The sequence below is a fragment of the Macaca nemestrina genome, chromosome 20 (assembly GCF_043159975.1).
Source record: "Macaca nemestrina isolate mMacNem1 chromosome 20, mMacNem.hap1, whole genome shotgun sequence".
Taxonomy (NCBI): Eukaryota; Metazoa; Chordata; class Mammalia; order Primates; family Cercopithecidae; genus Macaca; species Macaca nemestrina.
The window spans coordinates 56223183-56245540 of record NC_092144.1 but is presented as its reverse complement, the minus strand read 5'-3'; the positions used below and the strand labels follow the sequence as shown (position 1 = coordinate 56245540).

General features: G+C 49.4%; 1 protein-coding gene across 4 annotated transcripts in view; it reads left to right on the top strand.

Annotated features, from left to right (window-relative positions):
• Window positions 1–20496, top strand: part of LOC105478570 (NOVA alternative splicing regulator 2) — a 36667-nt gene extending 16171 nt beyond the window's left edge. For 3 of the 4 annotated variants that reach the window (XM_011736024.3, XM_071087188.1, XM_071087187.1), the window contains 2 exons: window positions 5093–5259; window positions 19065–20496. In XM_011736024.3, coding sequence (XP_011734326.2) covers window positions 5093–5259; window positions 19065–20147 — 1250 coding nt within the window. In that variant the 3' untranslated portion in view covers window positions 20148–20496. The other variant, XM_071087189.1, reaches the window with a different exon arrangement.
• The last annotated feature ends 1862 nt before the right edge of the window (window positions 20497–22358 follow it).

Sequence of the window (22358 nt, the reverse complement as noted above, 5' to 3'; positions counted from 1 at the left end):
GAGCAGTAGAGAAGAATGAGCGAGGTAAAGTGCAGGCAAGTGTGCCCAGGAAGACAAAATGGCATACTCAGAGGCTCCTGAGCAGTTTGGTCAGTGTAGCCAAAGCAGAGAGAACATGTGAGAAATGACAGTGGAGAAACTGAAAGAGCACTCTGGGCCTAGTACGTTCGCATGCACAAGCACACACACACTCACACACACTCACACTCTCACAGGCACACTCACACACAGTCTCACACGCTCACACCCTCACACACATGCTTACAGTCACACTGACATGCTCACACCCTCACACACATGCTTACACTCACACTGACATGCTCACACCCTCACACTCACACACCCCCACACACACTTACACAGTCACAATGCTCACACTCACACTCTTTCACACACACACGCTTACGCACTCTCCCACTGTCACACATGCTTACACACACTCACATTCTCACACACTCGCACACACCCCACTCTCACACACACGCTTACACACTCATTCACACACACCTCACACACATCCTTACACTCACACTGTCATGCTCACACACTCACAACCCCACACACACGCTTACACACACACACACCATTCACATTCACACACTCACATACACTCACACACACGCTCTCACACACTCACACACACTCACACACTCACACACACTGCACTTGCGTTTCTACTACACGAAGTAAAAACCTACCCAGCACTTAACCCCAAGGGAAGGGCAGAACACACAAAGAACCTCCCCTCCTTTGTGATGGATCTCAAAGCCCTAGATTCAATCCATCCAGGTCATACATACATGGAGCAACTGAAATGCAAAAAAAGGCAGGTACCTGCCCAAGGGCCACACACACTCCCTTGCGTCAGCCCAGATCCACCCTGGGGATTCTTTTTTTTTTTTTTTTTTTTCTTTGAGACAGAGTCTTGCTCTGTCACCAGGCTGGAGTGCAGTGGCACAATCTCGGCTTACTGCAACCCCCACCTCCTGGGTCCAAGCGAGTCCCCTGCCTCAGCCTCCCGAGTAGCTGGGACTACAGGCACGCGCCACTACGCCCAACTCATTTTTTAAATTTTATTTTAATAGAGACAGGGTTTCACCATGTTGGCCAGGATGATCTTGATCTCCTAACCTCGTGATCCACCCACCTCGGCCTCCCAAAGTGCTGGGATTACAGGCTTGAGCCACCACCACCGGCCACCCTAAGGATTCTAAAATGCTGTCTGATGTTGAAAATCTGCTTGAAACTTTAGACCCTAACTGCTGAAGAAAAGCACAGACACACACACTTTTTATTATTTCTTTATTTATATTGAGACAGGGTCTTGCTCTGTTGCCCAGGCTGGAGTGCAGTGGCATGATCGTGGCTCGCTGCAACCTCAGCCTCCTGGGCTCAGGTGATTCTCCCACCTCAGCCTCCTGAGTAACTGGAACTACAGGTATGCACCACCAGGCCCAGCTACTTTTTTTTTCTTTTTTTGAGACAGAGATTCACTCTTGTTGCCCAGGCTGGAGTGCAATGGTGCGATCTCGGCTCACTGCAACCTCCCCCTCCCCGGTTCAAGTGATTCTCCTGCCTCAGCCTCCCAAATAGCTGGGATCACAGGCGTCCGTTACTATGCCCAGCTAATTTTTTGTATTTTTAGTAGATATGGGGTTTCACCATGTTAGCAGGCTGGTCTCGGACTCCAGACCTCAGGTGATCCACCCGCCTCAGCCTCCCAAAATGCTGGGATTACAGGCATGAGCTGCCACACCCGGCCTGTATATTTTTTTTGTAGAGACAGGGTCTTGCTATATTGCCCAGGCTGAACTCCTGAGCTCAAGCCCTCCATCCGCCTTGGCCTCCTAAAGTGATGGGATTGCAGGCATGAGCCACTGTGCCTCACCACACACACTTTAAAAAACATGTTTATGGTTTTATAACACACTTCCATCAAAGTGCAAAGTCTTAAACGACTACTTAATATATTCATCTTCTTTTAATATCAAAAATACAAAAACAAAACTGTCATCATTTTATGCCTCCCTCCAAGACACACACATAGAGCTGATCACTCCATACACACCAAATTTAGCAGAATGCAGAGACTCTGAAGCCAGACACCTGGGTTCAAAACTCCGAACATCCACTACCACCGTCTAAGATAACTTGAACAAATCTTGAGCCTTCTCTATGCCTCAGTGTCCTTAGCAGGGAATCAGGGACAATCAATAATGATATTGCCTACTTCATATATTAAGTGAACACGTATGTATAAAGTACTTTGGTCAAGCATGATGGCTCACATCTGTAATCCCAACACTTTGGGAGACCGAGGCGGGTGGATCACTTGAGGCCGGCCTGGCCAACATGACGAAATCCCATCTCTACAAAAAATGCAAAACTTAGACAGGCGTGGTGGCACATGCCTGTAATCCCAGCTACTCAGGAGGCTCAGTCATGAGAATCACTTGAACTGGGAGGCAGAGGTTGCGGTGATCCGAGATCGCACCACTGCACTCCAGCCTGGGTGACAGAGCAAGACTCTTGTCTCAGAAAAAACAAAACAAAACAAAACAGTGCTTAGAATGGTGCCTGACACTTGGGTTGTATCAGGGTCAGCTGTTATTATTAGACACTCTTTGGGGGCTTAACCAACCCCCCAAAAAGCCCCTGTGGGCCACCTTGTAAGAACTACAAGGGGATGGGAGGTCAAGGACTTCCTGAGTTTGAAGGAAGCTTCACAGAGATGCAAACCCTCGGCCTGCTCTTCCTGGGGCATCCACCTCCCCCTACCCCACCCCCTAGTTCCCACCCCAACCCACACCCTTTCCTATTTACACCAGACGGAGGCAGACTGCAGGCTGACTCACCCTTGGCTCAGACCAAGCCATTGTTCTGGGGCTGGGGGGGGGGTAGTAAGAGTGAGGAACATGGCCCAAAGCGGGTGGGGGATGTCAGCTACACAAGTGACCCACAGACAGTGGCGCCCAGACACATGGCGAGGCTAGCCTGCCAGACTGGGAAGTAGCAATCGAGGAGTCAGGGTCATGGCACCGGCATGCTGCACTGAAGTGCTTGCTGGACACTGACGCACACCCCAGGTATCCCAGACACACAGGTACACAGCCACACGGCGCCTGGCACACCCTCAAGACCTCTTTTTTTTTTTTTTTTCTTTTGAGACAGAGTCTCGCCCTTTCACCAGGCTGGAGTGCAGCAGTGTGATCTCTGCTCACTGCAACCTCCGCCTCCCAGCTTCAAGCGATTCTCCTGCGTCAGCCTCCCATGTAGCTGGGACTACAGGCGTGTGCCACCACGCCCATCTAATTTTTGTATTTTTAGTAGAGATGGGGTTTCACCATGTTGCCCAGGATGGTCTCCATCTCTTGACCTCATGATCCGCCCACCTCAGCCTCCCAAAGTGCTGGGATTACAAGCGTGAGCCACCGTGCCCAGCCACACTCAAGACCTTTTACATTCTCAGAGGCAGAACCCCCTTCAAGGAGAGAGAGAGACACACTCACACTCCACACATCACACACATCCCGTCTCACCCAGGCACGCAGATTCTCACACTGACCAGTCAAGTTTTCTTTGTCTCACTGTAATTCACATGCTGAGACACACACACATACACAAACACACCAGTCATCCAAAAAGTCCCACAAACTGACACCTGAGTCTGTCTGTCTTGCTGTCTCCCTCTCAGGTTCACACATGCCAGTCATAGGGTCTTTCCTGTCTCTAATACATATACATATATACACACTGGTCATCCAAATAGTCTTAGAAACATCCAGAAGTGTGTGTCTCTTTCACTTTCACAAACACACATACACACACAGATGCAGACACACACTGCCATCCAGTCTCAAAGTGGTATATATTCATTGTACAGCCTCGATCCCACTTTGTGAGATTCTTTTGTTTCTTTCTCTCGAACTCTCACACACACTCAGCTCTGTCTCACAAAGAGTCTATGTAACCTTGATCATCAAAGTGACACCAAAGTCTGGCCCACACACGAGGGCACACACGAACATCTTCACCAGAATCACTGTGTCACATAGTCTGTTCATAAGGCAGTCTCTGCACTTTGTCTTCTACAAACACAGATTAGGATCATCTAGTCAGTCCTGCTCAAGTACACACACACACACACACACACACACACACACACACCCCACTCACCAAACAGCCTCGTAGACACACACGCTGGTCACAGTGTCACCCAGAGTCTCTTTCACACATATATCCCAACACCCCCCAAGTTTCTCTCTTCCCCGTGCCCCCACTCCCCAACACTCTCATGCAGAAATGAGAAGGATGCCCAGGACAGAGCCACAGCCAGTATCTGGAGAATCTCCAGGAAAGACAGCCATCCACCTCCCTCCCCAATTCCTTGGTCCCCACTCCTCCACGAGTAGCCTTTGACCCACCCTGCTCTCCCCTGTCCACACCCCTGCCCTCCCCCACCCCTCAGCCCTCCATCTGGTGGGTTCAGACAGGCCCTCAGGCCTCTCCTCTGCCTCCCCCATCCCCCAGCTCTTCCCCCATCCTCTCCAAAAAGCCCAGAGGCCGACGCTGCAGGCTTTCAGGGGTTGCCATGACAACAGGGCCTCGTCCCTCGTCCCCCTGGGGGTGGGCTGAGGACCCGGCCAGCCAGACCGATAAGGGGGTTCCAGTTACTGTGGCAACCGTTGCAGGCCTGAGCTCTCTGCTTCCAGAAGGGGAGGAGGGTGGAGTGAGTGAATGGTTGCCAAAGCAACCAGGGAACCGCAAGAACTGAGAAGAGGCAGCTGAGCCCTGTCTCCCCTGCCCAGGGCTGCTGTGGGCATCGCAAAACACTTAAGCATCATTCTTCCATCCCTAGAGGTTGTTTTAGGGGAGGGAGATGAAGTGCAGATTATAAAGCAGGATTCCACTCATTCTCCCAGCTACCTGTCATGGCCTAGGGGCCCATGCCTGCTCCCCCAGGCTCACTGTGTGATCAGTCAAATCCACTCTCTGGACCTCAGCTTTCCTCTTCCATTAAATGGGGCCTGTCTCTCAGGAATGTCCCTATTCCTGTCTCATGAGTGTGCCCTCTCTCTCCCTTGCTCAACAGGAACCACAGAGCGGGTATGCCTAGTACAGGGCACAGCAGAGGCCTTGAATGCTGTGCACAGCTTTATTGCCGAGAAGGTCCGAGAAATCCCACAAGCAATGACCAAGCCTGAGGTGGTCAACATCCTTCAACCCCAAACCACGATGAACCCCGACAGAGCCAAGCAGGTCAGCTGGGGCAGAGACTGGGTTGCTGTAAAGCTGGTGACATTCACGAAGAAACATTCCTCCCACATCACTACATTACTGTGAGGTTCAATGGGACAAAGCTGATAAAAATCTCATCAGTCAAAGACCACATGGTAGTGGTTAGTATTATTCTTAGGGAGTCAGCTCTAATAGTATAGAAAGGACTCCAGACCATTTGGAGCGGGCTTGATTCCAGAGAGGGAGTGAACGTCTGGGAGAATGTGGCACGATTCCCTAATGTTCAATCCTTCCTAGGATTCTCTAGTTCCTCTTCTCCCTTCCACCTCATCCCATTGTCTCTCCGAACGACCTGCCTCCTACTTCCTGTTATCGCCGGAAGTGACCTCAGTGACGGTTCAGTCACATCCAGAAGAGTTTACAAATAGTCTGTCATCCTCCTTCCCTCCATAATTAACGTATGGAGGTAGGGGTGGTGTTTCATTAGCGAGAGCAGATGTGGGTCCCTCTCCTACACAGCCCTCTCCAGGAAGGAATGGAAAGGGGCGGGCAGCGCTCCTCTGTTGCCTCAGTTAGGGGAAGCGGTGGCATAGGGGCGTGGCAGGGAGTGGCCAATCGCTTCCCGGGCCTCTCTGGTTGCCATGACGACGGTGCGCACCGGGCAGGTGAGCTCCCCTCGAAGCTGCGGGCCGCGCAGCCCGGACCCGGAAGTGGGTAAGGGAACGGGAACGCAGAGCTGGCTCCCGTTTTCTCTCCCGTCCCCACTCCCCTATGCATGCGTACTCCGTGCAATGGGGCGAGAACCCCTGGGCTGGGAGGGCCCTTTGCGAGGGATAGTCAATGTCTACCTAAAAGCAAAGACAGGAGAGAGGGCGTCGGTAAAAGAAATCTGGAATTCTTGGGTCCTGTCGTTGCCCTCAGGTGGGGCAGAGCACAGGCCTGAGTTCCCCTAAGCTCCTGTGGAAACGGTGGGCGGAGAAGCCTGGAGGAGCGCTGCAGGGTGGAGCGCTCCCAAAAAAGACAGCGGGGCTTGGGGTGTGGAGCGCGGCCGCTGTCCTTGGTGCTGAAGCGACTCCACTCCTCGCTCCCCGCCAGGTTTCTCCCGAATCCCTTCCCACCAGCAGGGCACAGGTTATTCACAGTTTACAGGGAGGCGAGCGCATTGCCTCTTCCCTCCGCCTTGGTCGTGGCCACAAGGGACTCAGGGTTCATCAAGAGTTTGTGAATGTTGCAAGGAAAATGGGGTCAGCACCATCTGTGCCTGAGCCTTCTACCGCCTCCCCCTAATCCACAGGAGCTCTGAGACAGTGGAGTCGAAAGGTTATAGAACCAGGATTTATTCTCTGCCGTATTACTCGTGTGTTCCAAAGACTGAGAGAGATCATAGCTGAAGACTCAGGCTCTGGGCTCTGTTGTTGAGTTGAATCCTTCTCCGTACAGTACTTACATCCTATGTGACCTTGAGCAAGTGACTTTGATTTATCCAAGCCTCATTTTTCTCACCTGTAAGATGACATTCATTATGATGCTTCCTTAAGGGTGATGGTTAGTGTTCGTTGATGTTCGAAAAGCACGTAGCTTGTGTGTATAACGCATAGAAAATTAGCCCCCAAAATGTTCTCTGTTGTTATTGTGGGATTTTTGAGTCAGGAAACAGGTCTACTTCTTTTCTGCCTTGAACTTGCCGTGTTACTCAGAGCCCCTTTCCTTGTGTAGGCCTCAGTTTCTCTTTTATTACAGTACAGCAGCTGGGCCAAACCAGGGATTATAAATTAAATAACTAAAGTATTGAAAAGGGGAACAAAAGACTTGAGGGTTGCTGCTCTCTGGAGAGGGTATGCCATCTTTGGAGGGAGAAGCTGCCACTCAACTCCACCAAATTCTTGCACTTTGGGAACATGGACCTAGTGCTACCACATCTTCCAAATTTTTCAAAAGAAGCCATAAATTTTTTAGATCAACTGACTTAAAAATGTTGACTCTGGTTTTTTTATTATTATTATTTAATATATATTTGTCTGAGACAGAGTCGCACTCTGTCACCCAGGCTGGAGTGCAGTGGTATGATCTAGGCTCACGGAGCCTCGACCTCCCAGGCTCAAGCGATCCTCCTACCTCAGCCCACTGAATAGCTGGGACTACTGGTGAACATGAGCACGCCTGGCTAATTTTTTTTTTAATTTTTTTAATTTTTTTGAGACAGAGTTTTGCTCTTGTTGCCCAGGATGGAGTGCAATGGCATGGTCTCAGCTCACTGCAACCTCCACCTCCTGAGTTCTAGTGATTCTCCTGCCTTGGCCTCCCAAGTAGCTGGGATTACAGGCGCCCGTTACCACGCCTGGCTAATTTTTTGTATTTTTAGTAGAGGTGGGGTTTCACCATATTGGCCAGGCCGGTCTCGAATTCCTGACCTCAGGTGATCTGCCTTCCTTGGCCTCCCAAAGTGCTGGGATTACAGGCATGAGCCACCGTGCCCGGCCCCTGGCTTATTTTTGTATTTTTTGTAGAGACAGGGTTTCACCATGTTGCCTAGGCTGGTCTCAAACTCCTGAACTCAAGCAATCCACCTGCCTCAGCCTCCCAAAGTGCTGGGATTATAGGCCTGAGCCATTGCGCCAGGCCAACTCTGTTTTTAAAACACTATGAAGGTCAAAAAAATATATATGGCTGTAGACTGACTGGGGCCTGAGGATCACCAGATTGCCACCTCTGGGTTATACCAGTGGCTCTCACCCCTAGCTGATATCTGAATCATCTGGGTAGCTTAAAATGCAGATTCATGGGTCCTAGGAACTGCTGAATCAATATTTCTGGTAAGGCTTAGGAATCTGAGCATAAACTCTGGCCTTGGATCAGATCCTGACTCTACTGCTCATTACCCGTGAAAGAACTTGTGCAAGTTCTTTCTTTGTGCCTCCATTTCCCAATCTAGAAAATGGGGTAATAATAACACCTATCTTAGGGTTGTGGTGGAACCTAGATAAGTTACGATATTAAACTGTTAGCTGTTGATGCTGCTTTTGTTGTTCTTGTTTTTGGTGGTAGTAGTAGTAATAGTAGTAACAGTAGCAGTAGTAGTATTTGCAAATTTCCATGGGCTTGCAAATCACTGGGGCAGATGGTCTCTGGTCCTTCTGGCTCTAAAACTTCAACAGTTCTATGGCTCTGTGATTCCAAGATTCTAAGCATGTATTATCTGAGATTCTACTGTTCTAATGTCCTGGGATTCCAAGATTCTATGAGTCTGCATCTGCAGATCTTTCTAAGATGCTGTGGTTCTACAATTCAGGGTCTATGATGAAGGCAGCTGCCATTGTCTTAGCGCTTCCCATGTGCCAGGCACTGGGCATCACTTTAGTCATTGAATGTTTCCAATAACAGGCCGGGAGCAGTGGCTCACGCCTGTAATTCCAACACTTTGAAAGGCCGAGACGGTGGATCACCTGAGGTCAGGAGCTCGAGACCAGCATGGCCAACATGGCAAAACCCCATCTCTACTAAAAATACAAAAAATTAGCCAGGCATGGTGGTGTACGCCTGTAGTCTCAGCTATTCTGGAGGCTGAGGCAGGAGAATCGCTTGAACTCAGGAGGTGGAGGTTGCAGTGAGCCAAGATCATGCCACTGCACTCCAACCTGGGTGACAGAGCAAGACTCTGTCAAAATTAAAAAAAAAAAAGGGCCGGGCACGGTGACTCAAGCCTGTAATTCCAGCACTTTGGGAGGCCGAGACAGGCGGATCACGCGGTCAGGAGATCGAGACCATCCTGGCTAACACGGTGAAACCCCATCTCTACTAAAAAAAAATACAAAAAAACTAGCCTGGCGTGGTGGCGGGCACCTGTAGTCCCAGCTACTCGGGAGGCTGAGGCAGGAGAATGGCATAAACTCGGGAGACGGAGCTTGCAGTGAGCTGAGATCCGGCCACTGCACTCCAGCCTGGGCGACAGAGCGAGACTCTGTCTCAAAAAAAAATAAAAAAAAGAAGAAGAAGATTTCCAATAATAATATAAGGTAGGTGTGGTTATGCTAATACTGAAGATGAGGAAGGTAAGGCACAGAGAGGTGAAGGCATGTGCCTAAGCTCAGACAGTTACTAAATAATAAACTAGGAGGCTGGACGTAGTAGCTTATGCCTGTAATCCCAGCACCTTGGGAGGCTGACGTGGGCGGATTACTTGAGGCCAGGAGTTCAAGATCAGCCTGGCCAAAATAGTGAAACCCCATCTCTACTAAAAATACAAAAATTAGCCAGGCACAGTGGCAGGCGCCTGTAATCCTAGCCACTGCAGAGGCTGAGGCAGGAGAATCGCTTGAACCTGAGAGGCAGAGATTGCAGTGAGCCAAGATCACACCACTGCACTCCAGCCTGGCTGACAGAGCAAGACTTTGTCTCAAAAAAAACAAAAACAACCTAGGATTTGGATCTTGCCATGTTGTAAAAACAGCAACCTTGTTGACTGGGTGACTACCAGAGAGCACGCTGCCAGTGTCTCACTGAATATTTGCACAGATCATATGGATCAGGAATAGTATGCCCATTTTACAGATGTGGAAAAGGAGGCTCTGAGAAGTAAAGGGACTTTCATAGGCCACCAGCTAGGAGGTGGAAGAAGTAGGAATTTTCTTAAAACCTAACTTTATTTTTCTCACATGATTAACCCCTGGTCCTCAAACCTTTTCTCGGCCAATCTATCCTTCCTTCACTGCTCTAAAATACTGCATCACAGACTAAATACCACTCCTGGTTCTGGTTGTGAACATGCTGTTCCATCTTCTTGATTTGTCAGGTTGTTTGTTTTTCCTGGTGATTTTTTTTGTTTTTGAAATAACAGCTCTTTGAGCTATAATTCACATACTATAAACTTTACTGTTTAGAAGTGTACAGTTTAGTAGTTTTGTTGTATGTTCACAGAGTTGTACATCAACTGCCATCTAATTCCAGAACATTTTCATCATGCCAAAAAGAAACCCTGTGCCCATGAGCAGTCACTCACCATTCCCCCAGACCCCAGTCTCAACCTCTTCCAGCCACTAATCTACTTTTGGTCTGTGGACCTGCCTATTCTGGATCTTTTATATAAACAGAATCGTATAACATATGGTCTTTTGTGTCTGACTTTTTTCACTTAACGTAATACTTTCGAGGTTTATCTATATTGTAGCATGTGTCAAAACTTTACTCCTTTTTATAGCCAAATAATGTTTCATTGTATGGATAGACCACATTTTGCTTGTCTGTTCATCAGTTGATAGACATTTGGGTTGTTTCTCGTTTTTAGCTATGATGAATAATGCTTCTGAACATTCATGTACAAGTCTTTTTGTAGATATGTATTTCTAGCTCTCTTGGGTAGATGCCTAGGGTGGAATTGTTGGGACATATGATGAATCTATGTTCAACTTTTTGAAGAATTGCCAGACTATTTTCCATAATAGCTGTACCACAGATGTGGGATTTAAATCCAGCTCCATCCATAGGGATAACAATGACAATAATCATTTCTTTCTTTCTTTTTTTTTTTTTTTTTTTGAGATGAAGTCTCGCTCTGTCACCCAGACTGGAGTGCAGTGGCGCGATCTCGGCTCGCGATCTCAGCTCACTGCAAGCTCCATCTCCCAGGTTCACGCCATTCTGCTGCCTCAGCCTCCCGAGTAGCTGGGACTACAGGCACCCGCCACCACGCCCAGCTCATGTTTTTGTAATTTTAGTAGAGATGGTGTTTCACCGTGTTAGCCAGGATGGTCTTGATCTCCTAACCTCGTGATCCACCCACCTCGGCCTCCAAAGTGCTGGGATTACAGGCGTGAGCCACTGTGCCCGGCCAACAATAATCATTTCTCGAGTGCTTCTATGGACTTATATTAATTGCACATTACTTACATGATGCCCTGTGCTTGGCACATAGTAGGTGCTCAGCACATGTTACTTATTTGAATGAATAGATGATGACTTCGCCCACAGGGCCAAGCAGAAACATGAGGACTGAGGTGTAATCTGCCCATATTAGCAGTTGTGAGTCACCTGAAGGGCACTCACACTCAGTTCCAGCTACCTGTGGTCATGCTTGGATTTCAAGCTCACCATTGCATGCATAAGCTCAATTAAGCCTCATAATAGTCCTATGGAGGAGGTCTGAATATCCCTGTTTTACAGATGAGAAAACTGAGTCTCAAAGAGGTTAGGCCCCTTGCCCAGCATCAGACAGGGAGCCAAGATTTAAACCCGAGCAGGTGACTCTAGAGTCCAAGGCAGCTTTTCAGGGATTTATATGCACAGACTACAGATGGGTACCCTGGCTAGTACATTGCATTGTTTCTTCTACACAGTGGTTCTTAGACATTTTGAAGAGGTTGCCAACATTTAAAAACTAGGATGCTGGCCGGGGGGCGGTGGCTCAGGCCTGTAATCCTAGTACTTTGGGAGGCTGAGACAGTCAGATCACGAGGTCAGGGGTTCGAGACCAGCCTGGCCAGCATGGTAAAACCCCATCTCTGCTAAAAGTACAAAAATTAGCCAGGCATGGTGATGGGTGCCTGTAATCCCAGCTACCCAGGAGGTTGAGGCAGAAGAATCGCTTGAAACTGGAAAGCGGAGGTTGCAGTGAGCTGAGATCGCGCCACTGCACTCTAGCCTGGGCGAAAGAGCGAAACTTCATCTCAAAAAAAAAAAAAGCTAGGATGCTTCACGTTTTACAAATCAGCATTTCCAACTCATCTAGAAATGCCCATCAGGCTGAGTTTGACTGCCCAATTGCACAGTACTCTACCACTCCCCACCCCAACCAGGTGACATACACCTGCGGTCTCCACCCATTCCCCTTCCTGCTTAGGCCTGTGGGCATGTCGTCCTTCAGTCTTCATCTATCTATTTATTCGCTCACCCTTTGCTGAGTATGTACTGTGTCCCAGGCACTTTTCTAGGCACTGAGAACCCAGTAGTAATAATACAGGCAAAAATCTCTAATCTCGTGGATTTGAAATTATTTTACAGAAAAACACAAAATAAACAAGGAGATAAGTAAAATATAGAGTATGTTAGAGAGTGAAAAATACTATGAAGAAAAATAAGGCAGAGAAGAAGAAAAGGGACTGTTAGAGCATAGATTTTTTTCCTTTTTATTTTGAAAATGTTTAAGGAATAGTCCCTATACATTGCACTTAGATTCACCAGTTGTTAACATTTGTGCATGCATGAACACATGTGCATGCATGTGTGTACCCGCGCGCACACACACACAATTTTTGTCTTGATTTTTTTTTCTTTTTTTTGAGACAAAGAGTCTTGCTCAGTTGCCAGGCTGGAGTGCAGTGGTGCGATGATCTCGGCTCACTGTAACCTCCGCCTCCCAAGTTTAAGCAATTCACTTGCCTCAGCCTCCAGAGTAGCTGGGACTACAGGTGCGCACCAGCACGCTCAGCTAGGCGTGTGCCTCCACGCCTGGCTAATTTTTGTATTTTTCATAGAAATCAGGTTTCACCATGTTAGCCAGGATGGTCTCGATCTCCTGACCTTGTGATCCGCCCGCCATGGCCTCCCAAAGTGCTGGGATTACAGAAGTGAGCCACCGTGCCCCGCCGACCTCATGACTCTTTACTCCTAAGTACTTTAACGTGTATCTTCCAAGGACAGTCTCCTACATTATTGTATTACTATCATCACACCTAAAAACAAAAACAAACAAACAAAAATGCTAATTCTATACTATTGTCTCATTGGAAAGTCCATATTCAAATCGCCCTAAAATATCTTTTATAGCATAGAGGATTTTTCAATCTGAGATTCAGTCAGCATTCATGCTTTGCATTTGATTGTTACACCTCATTAGTCTCTTTTACTCTAAAATAAAGGAAGATTCTTTTTTCTTGTTCACAAGGTCTGGCTCTATCACCCAGGCTGGAGTGCAGTGATGCCATTTTGGCTCACTGCAACCTCCACCTCTTGGGCTCAAGCCATCCTCCCACCTTAGCCTCCCAAATAGCTGGGACTACAGGCATACACCACCACGCTCAGTTAATTTTTGTACTTTTTGTAGAGACGAGGTTTTGCCATGTTGTCCAGGCTGTAGAACTTGTGAGCTCAAGCGATCTGCCCACCTCAGCATCCCAAAGTGCTGGGATTACAGGCATGAGCCACTGCGCCCGGCTTCTTTTTTTTTTTTTTTTTTTTTTTTGAGATGGAGTCTCGCTTTGTCACCCAGACTACAGTGCAGTGTCATGATCTCGGCTCACTTGAGAATTGCTTGAACCCGGGAGGCGGAGGTTGCAGGGAGCTGAGATGGTGCCACTGCACTCCAGCCTGGGCGACAGAGTGAGACTGTGTCTCAAAAATAAAAATAAAAAATAAAAATAAAATCAGGGAGACTAACAGGAAACAGAGCATGGGGAGCTCTGTCACGGCAACACTGCCTTTCTCCTACAAATATTTTGTGATGTCCACTTGACTCTCTGAAATACTATTCATATTCATATATGCATATATAGACATACCTACACTTGTAAGACTTTTTGACGGCTTTATTGAGATATAATTCACATACATACAACCCACCCATTTAAGGTATACAGCTCTAGGCCCAGTATGGAGGCTCATGCCTGTAATCCCAGCACTTTAGGAGGCCGAGGCAGGAGGATCACTTGAGCCCAGGAGTACTAGGCTGCAGTGAGCTCTGATCACACCACTGCGCTCCAGCCTGGGTATCAGAGCAAGACCCTGTCTATTTAAAAAAAAGAAACATAAAATACATGATAAATAAAGTGTACAGTTCATTGGCTTTTATTATAGTCACATAGTTGTACATCTATTACCACAATCCATTTTGGAACATTTGTATTGCCTTCAAAATAAATCCTAATTTTTTTCTTTCATTTTTTAGAGGCAGGGTCTTGCACTGTCACCCAGGCTGGAGTGTAGTGGCACCTGTCAAAGCTCACTGCAGCCTCAAACTCCTGGGCTCAAGTGATCCCTTAGCCTCCTGAGTAGCTGAGACTACAGGTGCACACAACTGCATCCAGCTAATGTATTTTTATTTCTTGTAGAGATGGGGTTTCACCATCTTGCCCAGGCTGATCTCTAACTCCTGGGCTCAAGCCATCCTCTGGCCTCTGCCTCCCAAAGTGCTGGGATTACAGGCATGAGCCACCGAGCCTGGCCTCCAAAAGAAATCTTGATCATCTTAGCTATGTCCCCTCGATCCCCCACCTCAGCTCACCCTCTCCCTATCCCCAAGCCACCACAAATCTATTTTCTGTGTCTACAGATTTGCCTATTCTGGACATTTCTGTAAAAGGAATCATACAGTATGTGGTCAACCATCAACACTATCTAATTCCAGAATGTATCTATTACTGCAAAAGAAACCCTATACCTGTAGGCAGTTACCCCCAATCCCCTTCCTCCCATTCCCTGGCAACCACTAATCTACCTTTTTGGCTCTGTGGATCTGCATATTCTGGACATTTATGTAAATGAACTCAGCTGTGGTCTTTTGTAACTGGCTTCTTTCACTTAGCATATTTTTTTCTAGATTCATCCACACTGTAGCATGTATCAGTACTTTGTTCATTCAATTTATTGCCAAATAATATTCCATTGTATGGATATACCATGTTTTATTTTATCCCATGAGACTTTTTAAAATAAAGAAGGCATAAAAGGAACGTGATTTGTTATAAAATAAGGTGAATTTTATTTTATTTTTTGTTTCTTTGTTGTTGTTGTTGTTTGCTGTGTTTTGTTTTGTTTTTGAGACAGGGTCTGCTCTGTTGCCCAGGCTGGAGTACAGTGGCACAGTCACAGCTCACTGCAGCCTCAACCTCCTGGGCTCAAGTGATTCTCCCACCTCAGCCTCCCAAGTAGCTGAGACCACAGGCAGATGCCACCACACGTGGCTAATTTTTGTATTTTTACTAGAGACAGGGTTTCATCATGATGTCCAGGCTGGTCTTGAACTCCTGGGCTCAAGTGATTCACCCTGCCTCAGCCTCCCAAAGTGCTGGGATTACAGGTGTGAGTCACTGCACCCAGCCAAGGTGAATTTTAATATGTAAATAAATACTCAATCAGGACCACAATGGAAAGAATAATGAATTGGGCAGCTGCTCACACCTAAGCATAGCTAAGTGAGACAACTACAAATGTAAAGTGATCCAGAGTGTAATACTGGAGACTTAAATAATACAAATGCCGGTGCTACTGTTGCCAGGTTTTCAAAAAATGATGAAAACTCTCGTGCAGAGTAAAACAAAGCACAATCCACTCTTGATTTACTGGTAGTTGCATTCCTGGAAATTTCGGTAGCTCTTAAAACCATGCAAACAATACTTGTACTTACGTGTATCATGGGGTTGGGCTCTGAGGTCAGAGATTTTTTTTCTGTTTTGTTTTGTTATTTATTTTCATTATTTATTTATTTTCGAGATAGGGTCTCACTGTGTCAGTTGGGTTCTGGGCTCAGAGACTTTTTTTATTTATGTATTCATTTATTTTTGGCATCAGGGTCTCACTATATTGCCCATGTTGAAGTACAGTGGCACAATTACGGCTCACTGCAGCCTATACCTCCCAGGCTCAAGTGATCCTCCCACCTCAGCCTCCTGGGTAGCTGGGACTATAGGCATGTGCCACCAGGCCAGCTAATGTTTTTAATTTTTTTTTGTAGAGATGGGGTTATGCCATGCTGCCCAGGCAGGTCTACAACTCCTGGGCTCAAGTGATCCTCCCACCTTGGCCTCCCGAGGTGCTGGGATTACAGGCATGAGCCACCATGCCCAGACGTGGGCTCAGAGATTTAAAAACAGGCTCTTCATCCGCATGAATGTCCAACAGAACCTTCAAAAGTAGTCATATAGTGGCTGGGTGTGGTGGCTCATGCCTGTAATCCCAGCACTTTGGGAGGCTGAGGCGGCTGGATCACTTGAGGCCAGGAGTTCGAGACTGGCCTGGCCAGCATGGTGAAACCCTGTCTCTACTAAAAATACAAAAAATTTAGCTGGGCATGGTGGTGGGTGCCTGTAATCCCAGCTACTAGGTAGGCTGAGGCAGCAGAATCGCTTGAACCCAGGAGTTGGAGATTGCAGTGTGCCGAGATCGCGCCACGGCATATACCAGCCTGGATGACACAATGAGACTCAGACTCAAAAAAAAAAAAAAAGTAGACATATAGGGCCTGGGACAGCTCTTCCTTGTGAGGGACTGACTCTCCATTGTGGGGTACAGACACCTATGGTCCTCCCCACTGACAGTCCACATCTCCCCCCAGTCCTTGCAACAACCAAAACTGCCACCTCCACAAATTTCTCAGACACCCCCAGGGCTTAAGGGGACATGGGAAGGATTTTTGAGAGGGAGGAATTTCTATGTAGAAATGCTCTCGGAGGTGCAAAAGGAGATGACTGGTTTTGAAATATCTCCGCAGGAATTAAGATTGATCAGACTTGCAGATGCTTGGACAGATGGGTGGTTGAAGGATGGGCTGCTCTGCAACTGAGAGAGGGGAGGTCACCATATTCAAATGACCAACTTCTTCATTCTGGAGTGTTCCCCTCCCAGGAGTTAGAAGGAGATTGAAATCTAGGTTCTTGGGTTCCCGATCCATTGTGTGACATCCAAGACATCCACTTACGTCTGCCTCCTCAGACAAAAGCCTTCATGTTATCTTCATTTTACAGATACGACAACTAGATTAGTCTGCTCGGGCTGCCATAACAAAGTGACAGAGACTGGGTGGTCTAAACAACAGGTATTTATATCTCATGACTCTGGAGGCCAGAAGCCCAAGATCAAGCTGTCAGCAGGACTGGTTTCTTCTGAGGCCTCTCTCCTTGACCTTCTTCTCCCTGTGCCTTCACACACTGTTCCCTCTGTGTGCATCTGTGTCCTAATCTCTGCTTATAAGGACACCGGTCAGTAAATTAGGGCCTGCCCTAATAACCCCCTTTTACCTTAATTACCTCTTTAAAGACCCTTTCTCCAAATATAGTCAAATTCTAAAGTACTGGGAGTTACGCCTTCAACATATGAATTTGAAGGGGACACAATTTCAGCCCATAACAGCAGAGAGTTAAACGAGAAGACCATGTCTAGGGGAGCACAATAGATCAGGAACCCAAGAGCCTAGATTTCAGCTCCGTCACTAACTGGGGGGCCTTAGGACAAGTCCTTTCACCTCTTGGGCCTCAAGAGGCTCATCTGTAAAGTAAGGGCTTAATGAAGGCTTTTCGAGGGCTGGAAGTCAGAGTACTTAACACTAAAAGGCATGGGTGGGCCACAGTGCAAGCTTGGAGTGAGCTCCTGGAAAGCCCCATTGGATCAGCCATTAAGCTTTTAGATGCTGGACACAGAGGAGGCACCAAGAGTCCCAGGTACATGGGACAGGGTGGTTGAGGGGCTATTCATTAACCAACTGTTGTGGATATATTTCAGTTTTTTTAAAAAAATTAATGTTAGAGGCAAGGTCTTGCTATGTTGCCCAGGCTGGTCTCAAACTCCTGGGCTCAAGTGATCCTCCACCTCAGCCTGTCAAAGTGCTGGGATTACAGGCCTGAGCTGTTGCACCTGACCTGAAATATTTCAATATGTTTAACAACCAGTTGGACCATACTGGTGCATGTCAAAAGGCCATGCTGGGCCTGATTTTGGACGCTGGAGAGGAGAGGTGGGGAATGACCTGAGACTTCGCAGTCTCCAGCCACTGTAAAGACCCTCCCTTCGCCAGCTTGGTGGCTCAGATCTGTAATCCCAACACTTTAGGAGGCTAAGGCAGGAGGATCACTTGCGGTCAGGAGTTCAAGACCAGCCTGGGCAACATAGCAAGGCCCCGTCTCTACATATGTATTTTATATATATATAATTTTATTTTATTTTGTTTTGAGAAAGGGTCTCCCTCTGTCACCCAGGCTGGAGTGCAATGGCCCGAGCTCAGCTCACTGCATCCTCCACCTCCTGGGTTCAAGCAATTCTCCTACCTCAGCCTCCTGAGTAGCTGGGATTACAGGCATGTGCTAACTAACATACAGCTGACTAACTTTTGGATTTTTATAGAGACGGAGTTTCACCGTGTTAGCCAGGCTAGTTTGCAACTCCTGACCTCAAGTGATCTGCCTGCCTCAGCCCGGCAAAGTGCTGGGAATACAGGCGAGAGACACCGTGCCCAGCCTAATTTAATTCAATTTAATTTTTTTTTTTTTTTTTTTTTTTTTTTGAGACGGAGTCTCGCTGTGTCTCCCAGGCTGGAGTGCAGTGGCCTGATCTCGGCTCACTGCAAGCTCCGCCTCCCGGGTTCACGCCATTCTCCCGCCTCAGCCTCCCAAGTAGCTGAGACTACAGGCGCCCGCCACCACGCCCGGCTAGTTTTTTGTATTTTTAGTAGAGACGGGGTTTCACCATGTTAGCCAAGATAGTCTCGATCTCCTGACCTCGTGATCCACCCGCCTCGGCCTCCCAAAGTGCTGGGATTACAGGCTTGAGCCACCGCGCCCGGCCTAATTTTTTTTTTTTTAAGACGAAGTCTTGCTCTGTCACCCAGGCTGGAGTGCAGTGGCCTGATCTCAGCTCACTGCAACCTCTGCTTCCCGGGTTCACGCCATTCTCCGGCCTTAGCCTCCCGAGTAGCTGGGACTACAGGCGCCCTCCATCACGCCCAGTTAATTTTTTGTATTTTTAGTAGAGACAGGGTTTCACCGTGGTCTCAATCTCCTGACCTCGTGATCTGCCCGCCTCGGCCTCCCAAAGTGCTGGGATTACAGGCGTGAGCCACCGCGCCCGGCCTAATTTAATTTAATTTTAAAAAATAAAATTAAAGACCCTCTCTTTTGCTCCCCACGCAGGCCAAGCTGATCGTCCCCAACAGCACGGCGGGCCTGATCATCGGCAAGGGGGGCGCCACGGTGAAAGCCGTGATGGAACAGTCAGGAGCGTGGGTGCAGCTGTCCCAGAAGCCAGAGGGCATCAACCTGCAGGAGCGCGTGGTGACGGTCAGCGGCGAGCCCGAGCAGGTGCACAAGGCTGTGAGCGCCATCGTGCAGAAGGTACAAGAAGACCCCCAGAGCAGCAGCTGCCTCAACATCAGCTACGCCAATGTGGCAGGCCCCGTGGCCAACTCCAATCCCACCGGCTCTCCGTACGCCAGCCCCGCGGATGTGCTGCCAGCCGCGGCCGCAGCGTCGGCCGCCGCTGCCTCCGGCCTGTTGGGCCCCGCCGGGCTGGCTGGCGTGGGAGCCTTTCCCGCCGCGCTGCCCGCCTTCTCAGGCACCGACCTGCTGGCCATCAGCACGGCGCTTAACACGCTGGCCAGTTACGGCTACAACACCAACTCCCTGGGCCTGGGCCTCAACTCGGCCGCAGCCTCCGGCGTCCTGGCTGCCGTGGCCGCCGGGGCCAACCCCGCAGCCGCTGCCGCCGCCAACCTCCTGGCATCCTACGCGGGCGAGGCCGGGGCCGGGCCAGCTGGAGGGGCCGCCCCGCCGCCGCCCCCGCCTCCCGGAGCCCTGGGGTCCTTTGCGTTGGCCGCAGCCGCCAACGGCTACCTCGGGGCCGGGGCGGGCGGCGGGGCGGGCGGAGGGGGCGGTCCGCTGGTGGCCGCTGCAGCCGCGGCCGGTGCGGCCGGGGGCTTCCTGACAGCGGAGAAGCTGGCGGCTGAGAGTGCCAAGGAGCTGGTGGAGATTGCGGTGCCTGAGAACCTGGTGGGAGCCATCCTGGGGAAGGGGGGCAAGACGTTGGTGGAGTACCAGGAGCTGACGGGCGCTCGCATCCAGATCTCCAAGAAGGGCGAGTTCCTGCCAGGCACGCGGAACCGGCGGGTCACCATCACGGGCAGCCCCGCGGCCACGCAAGCCGCTCAATACCTCATCAGTCAGCGGGTCACCTACGAGCAGGGAGTGAGGGCCTCAAACCCCCAGAAAGTGGGATGAGGCCTGTGGTGTGTGCTCCCACCCTTCTCTCTCCTCCCATCTCCTCCTCCTCCCTCTCCTCCTCCCCCCAACTCCTGACCTCAGCTTGGTGTAGTCCTGCTCCTCTTGGGATGGGGCTGGGGTAGGCCCGACTGCACCCTCCCCTTCTGGTAGTCATAGGCAGGATTGAGTGACAGTTGGGAAGGGGGCTCAGAAGCCCCCTCCCCAGCCCGGAACTGACCCCTCCTTCCTCCCTCCCTGTGCTTGGCTGGGCCTGACCCTTCCTGTCCCAGGGCCCAGGTCTGTGTGATATCTGTATATATTGCATTTTGTTGATTTTAATAGAAAACAAAGCGTTATTTTCTCTTTCTTTCCCTCCTTTTTTTTTTCTTTTTTTTTTTGGTAAGGATTTTTCCCCCTTTATAAGTTTTTGTTTCCATATGGGAGGAGGGGAGGGAGCCTCTGGGTCATCCAGAATAAGGGGCTTCCCCAAAACACAATACCCCACCTCTCTGCTTTCAGTTCTAGATCTGAGGGAAGCCATGGGAGTAGAGGTAGCAGAGGCGTCTGAGCTGAAATGGGGCATTTGGAGCAGGGACCCCAGAGTTCCCAGATCTTCTCAGCTACTCTCCTCCCACTGGAGCTGTCCCTCTAGGTGGGAATGTTCACTCTTTTGTTGTCAGGTTGTATGGGGGGCAGGGACGGTGCTGCTGGGAAGGATGCCAGCTCTGGGATTGGGCCAGTCCTGTGGGCAAGACTCGCAAGAGGCTGGATCAACTTGGTGTGGTATCTCTGAAGGTTTAGAGTAATGGCAATGAGGGCCTCTGTTGTGATGTCACTGAGTACTTTCTGGGGTGCTTCTGGGCGCTTCTTATGATGTCACAGGAAGCAGTTCCCCAGAGGTTACTTCCTGTGAACGTAAGAGAGCAGGTACTTCCTGTGATGTCTCAATGAGTTCTTCCTTGAAGGTCACTTTGGTGATATCATGGGAAGATGTACTTCTGGTGGTGCCTAGAGGTCACTTCCTGTGATGTCATTAGACTGAAGCATGTACTTCCTGTATTGGACAGTGACCAGTCTCTGACCTGCCTTCTCCCTCCACACCCTTCTTTGGTGGGTGTTGGCCTGGGGGTCTTCCTAGGAAGAGAATAAGGCATGGGACTTGGATCCAATCTGGAGAACTCTAAGGGAAAAAAACCCAATATTGTCAGGGTCATCTCCATTCAAACACGTCAAGTCTGCGAACTCGCCCTGGAGGGAGGGGTGGGAGATGGACCTAGTGCAAACTACTGTTAAAGACCTCCCTTCCCACCCCTGCCTTTTGTGTGCATGCCTGTGTCTGCGTGGCTTTGTTTCGTTGAATTGGGTGAGCCAAATGTGTGGTGGCTCTGTCAGGCCAGTGTGGCCCGGTGTAGAGTTCAGTGAGCCATGGAAGGGTCCCTTGGACCAGAATGCTTTGTGTGGTCTGATAGGTTAGATTGGTTTGGTGGCTTCCAGCAAGCTGGCATGCTTTAGTGATGTCTGATGGATCAGAATGTTTTGGTGTGCTCACCAGGGGCTCTGGAGAACTAGAAGGTTCTGATGGAGTCTGACAAGCCAGGCGGCCTTGAGAGTTGGTTTGGGAGTGGCTCCCTGAGTACTGTGGCTGTGGTCAGCTCTAAGGACCTGTTGGCAGACTGAGATTTCAGGGCCTGACAACCCTATAGACTAGGATAGCTAAGACCTCCCTTTAACCCCACCCATCTCCCCCTCCTCCTTGGAGACCACCTCCACTTTCTCCAACCCAAAGCAGGGCGCCCAGTGCCCTGGTTCCATCATCAGCATCTCTGGGGGAGGGGCGCCCCATGCCCACCCTCTCCCCCATTTGTCCCCCTCCTAGGTCTTCCAGACCCTTCTCCTCTCTATGGCTTTGGGGGAAATCCAGCCTCCTTGTCTCTCTCCTAAAAAAGGAGGGAAGAAAAGCCACAGAGACAATTCTTGCCCCTAAAGCCTAGGAGATCCCTCTCCCTTGCTAGAGAGCCACCCCCAAATCAAAATGTGAAAATCCCTAGAAAGCAATAGCCTTCGAGGTACCTTGCACTGAATTTCCCACCCCGGCCCTTCCACCCAATGGGAGGCTGTAACTTGGGCACTGGGGTGACTTTTTCCATGCCCTTGTCATCTCCAGGGTGAGGGGCAGGCCCCACTTCCCCCTCCCCATCCCCCACTTCCCCTTGTTGTTGCCCCACCCCT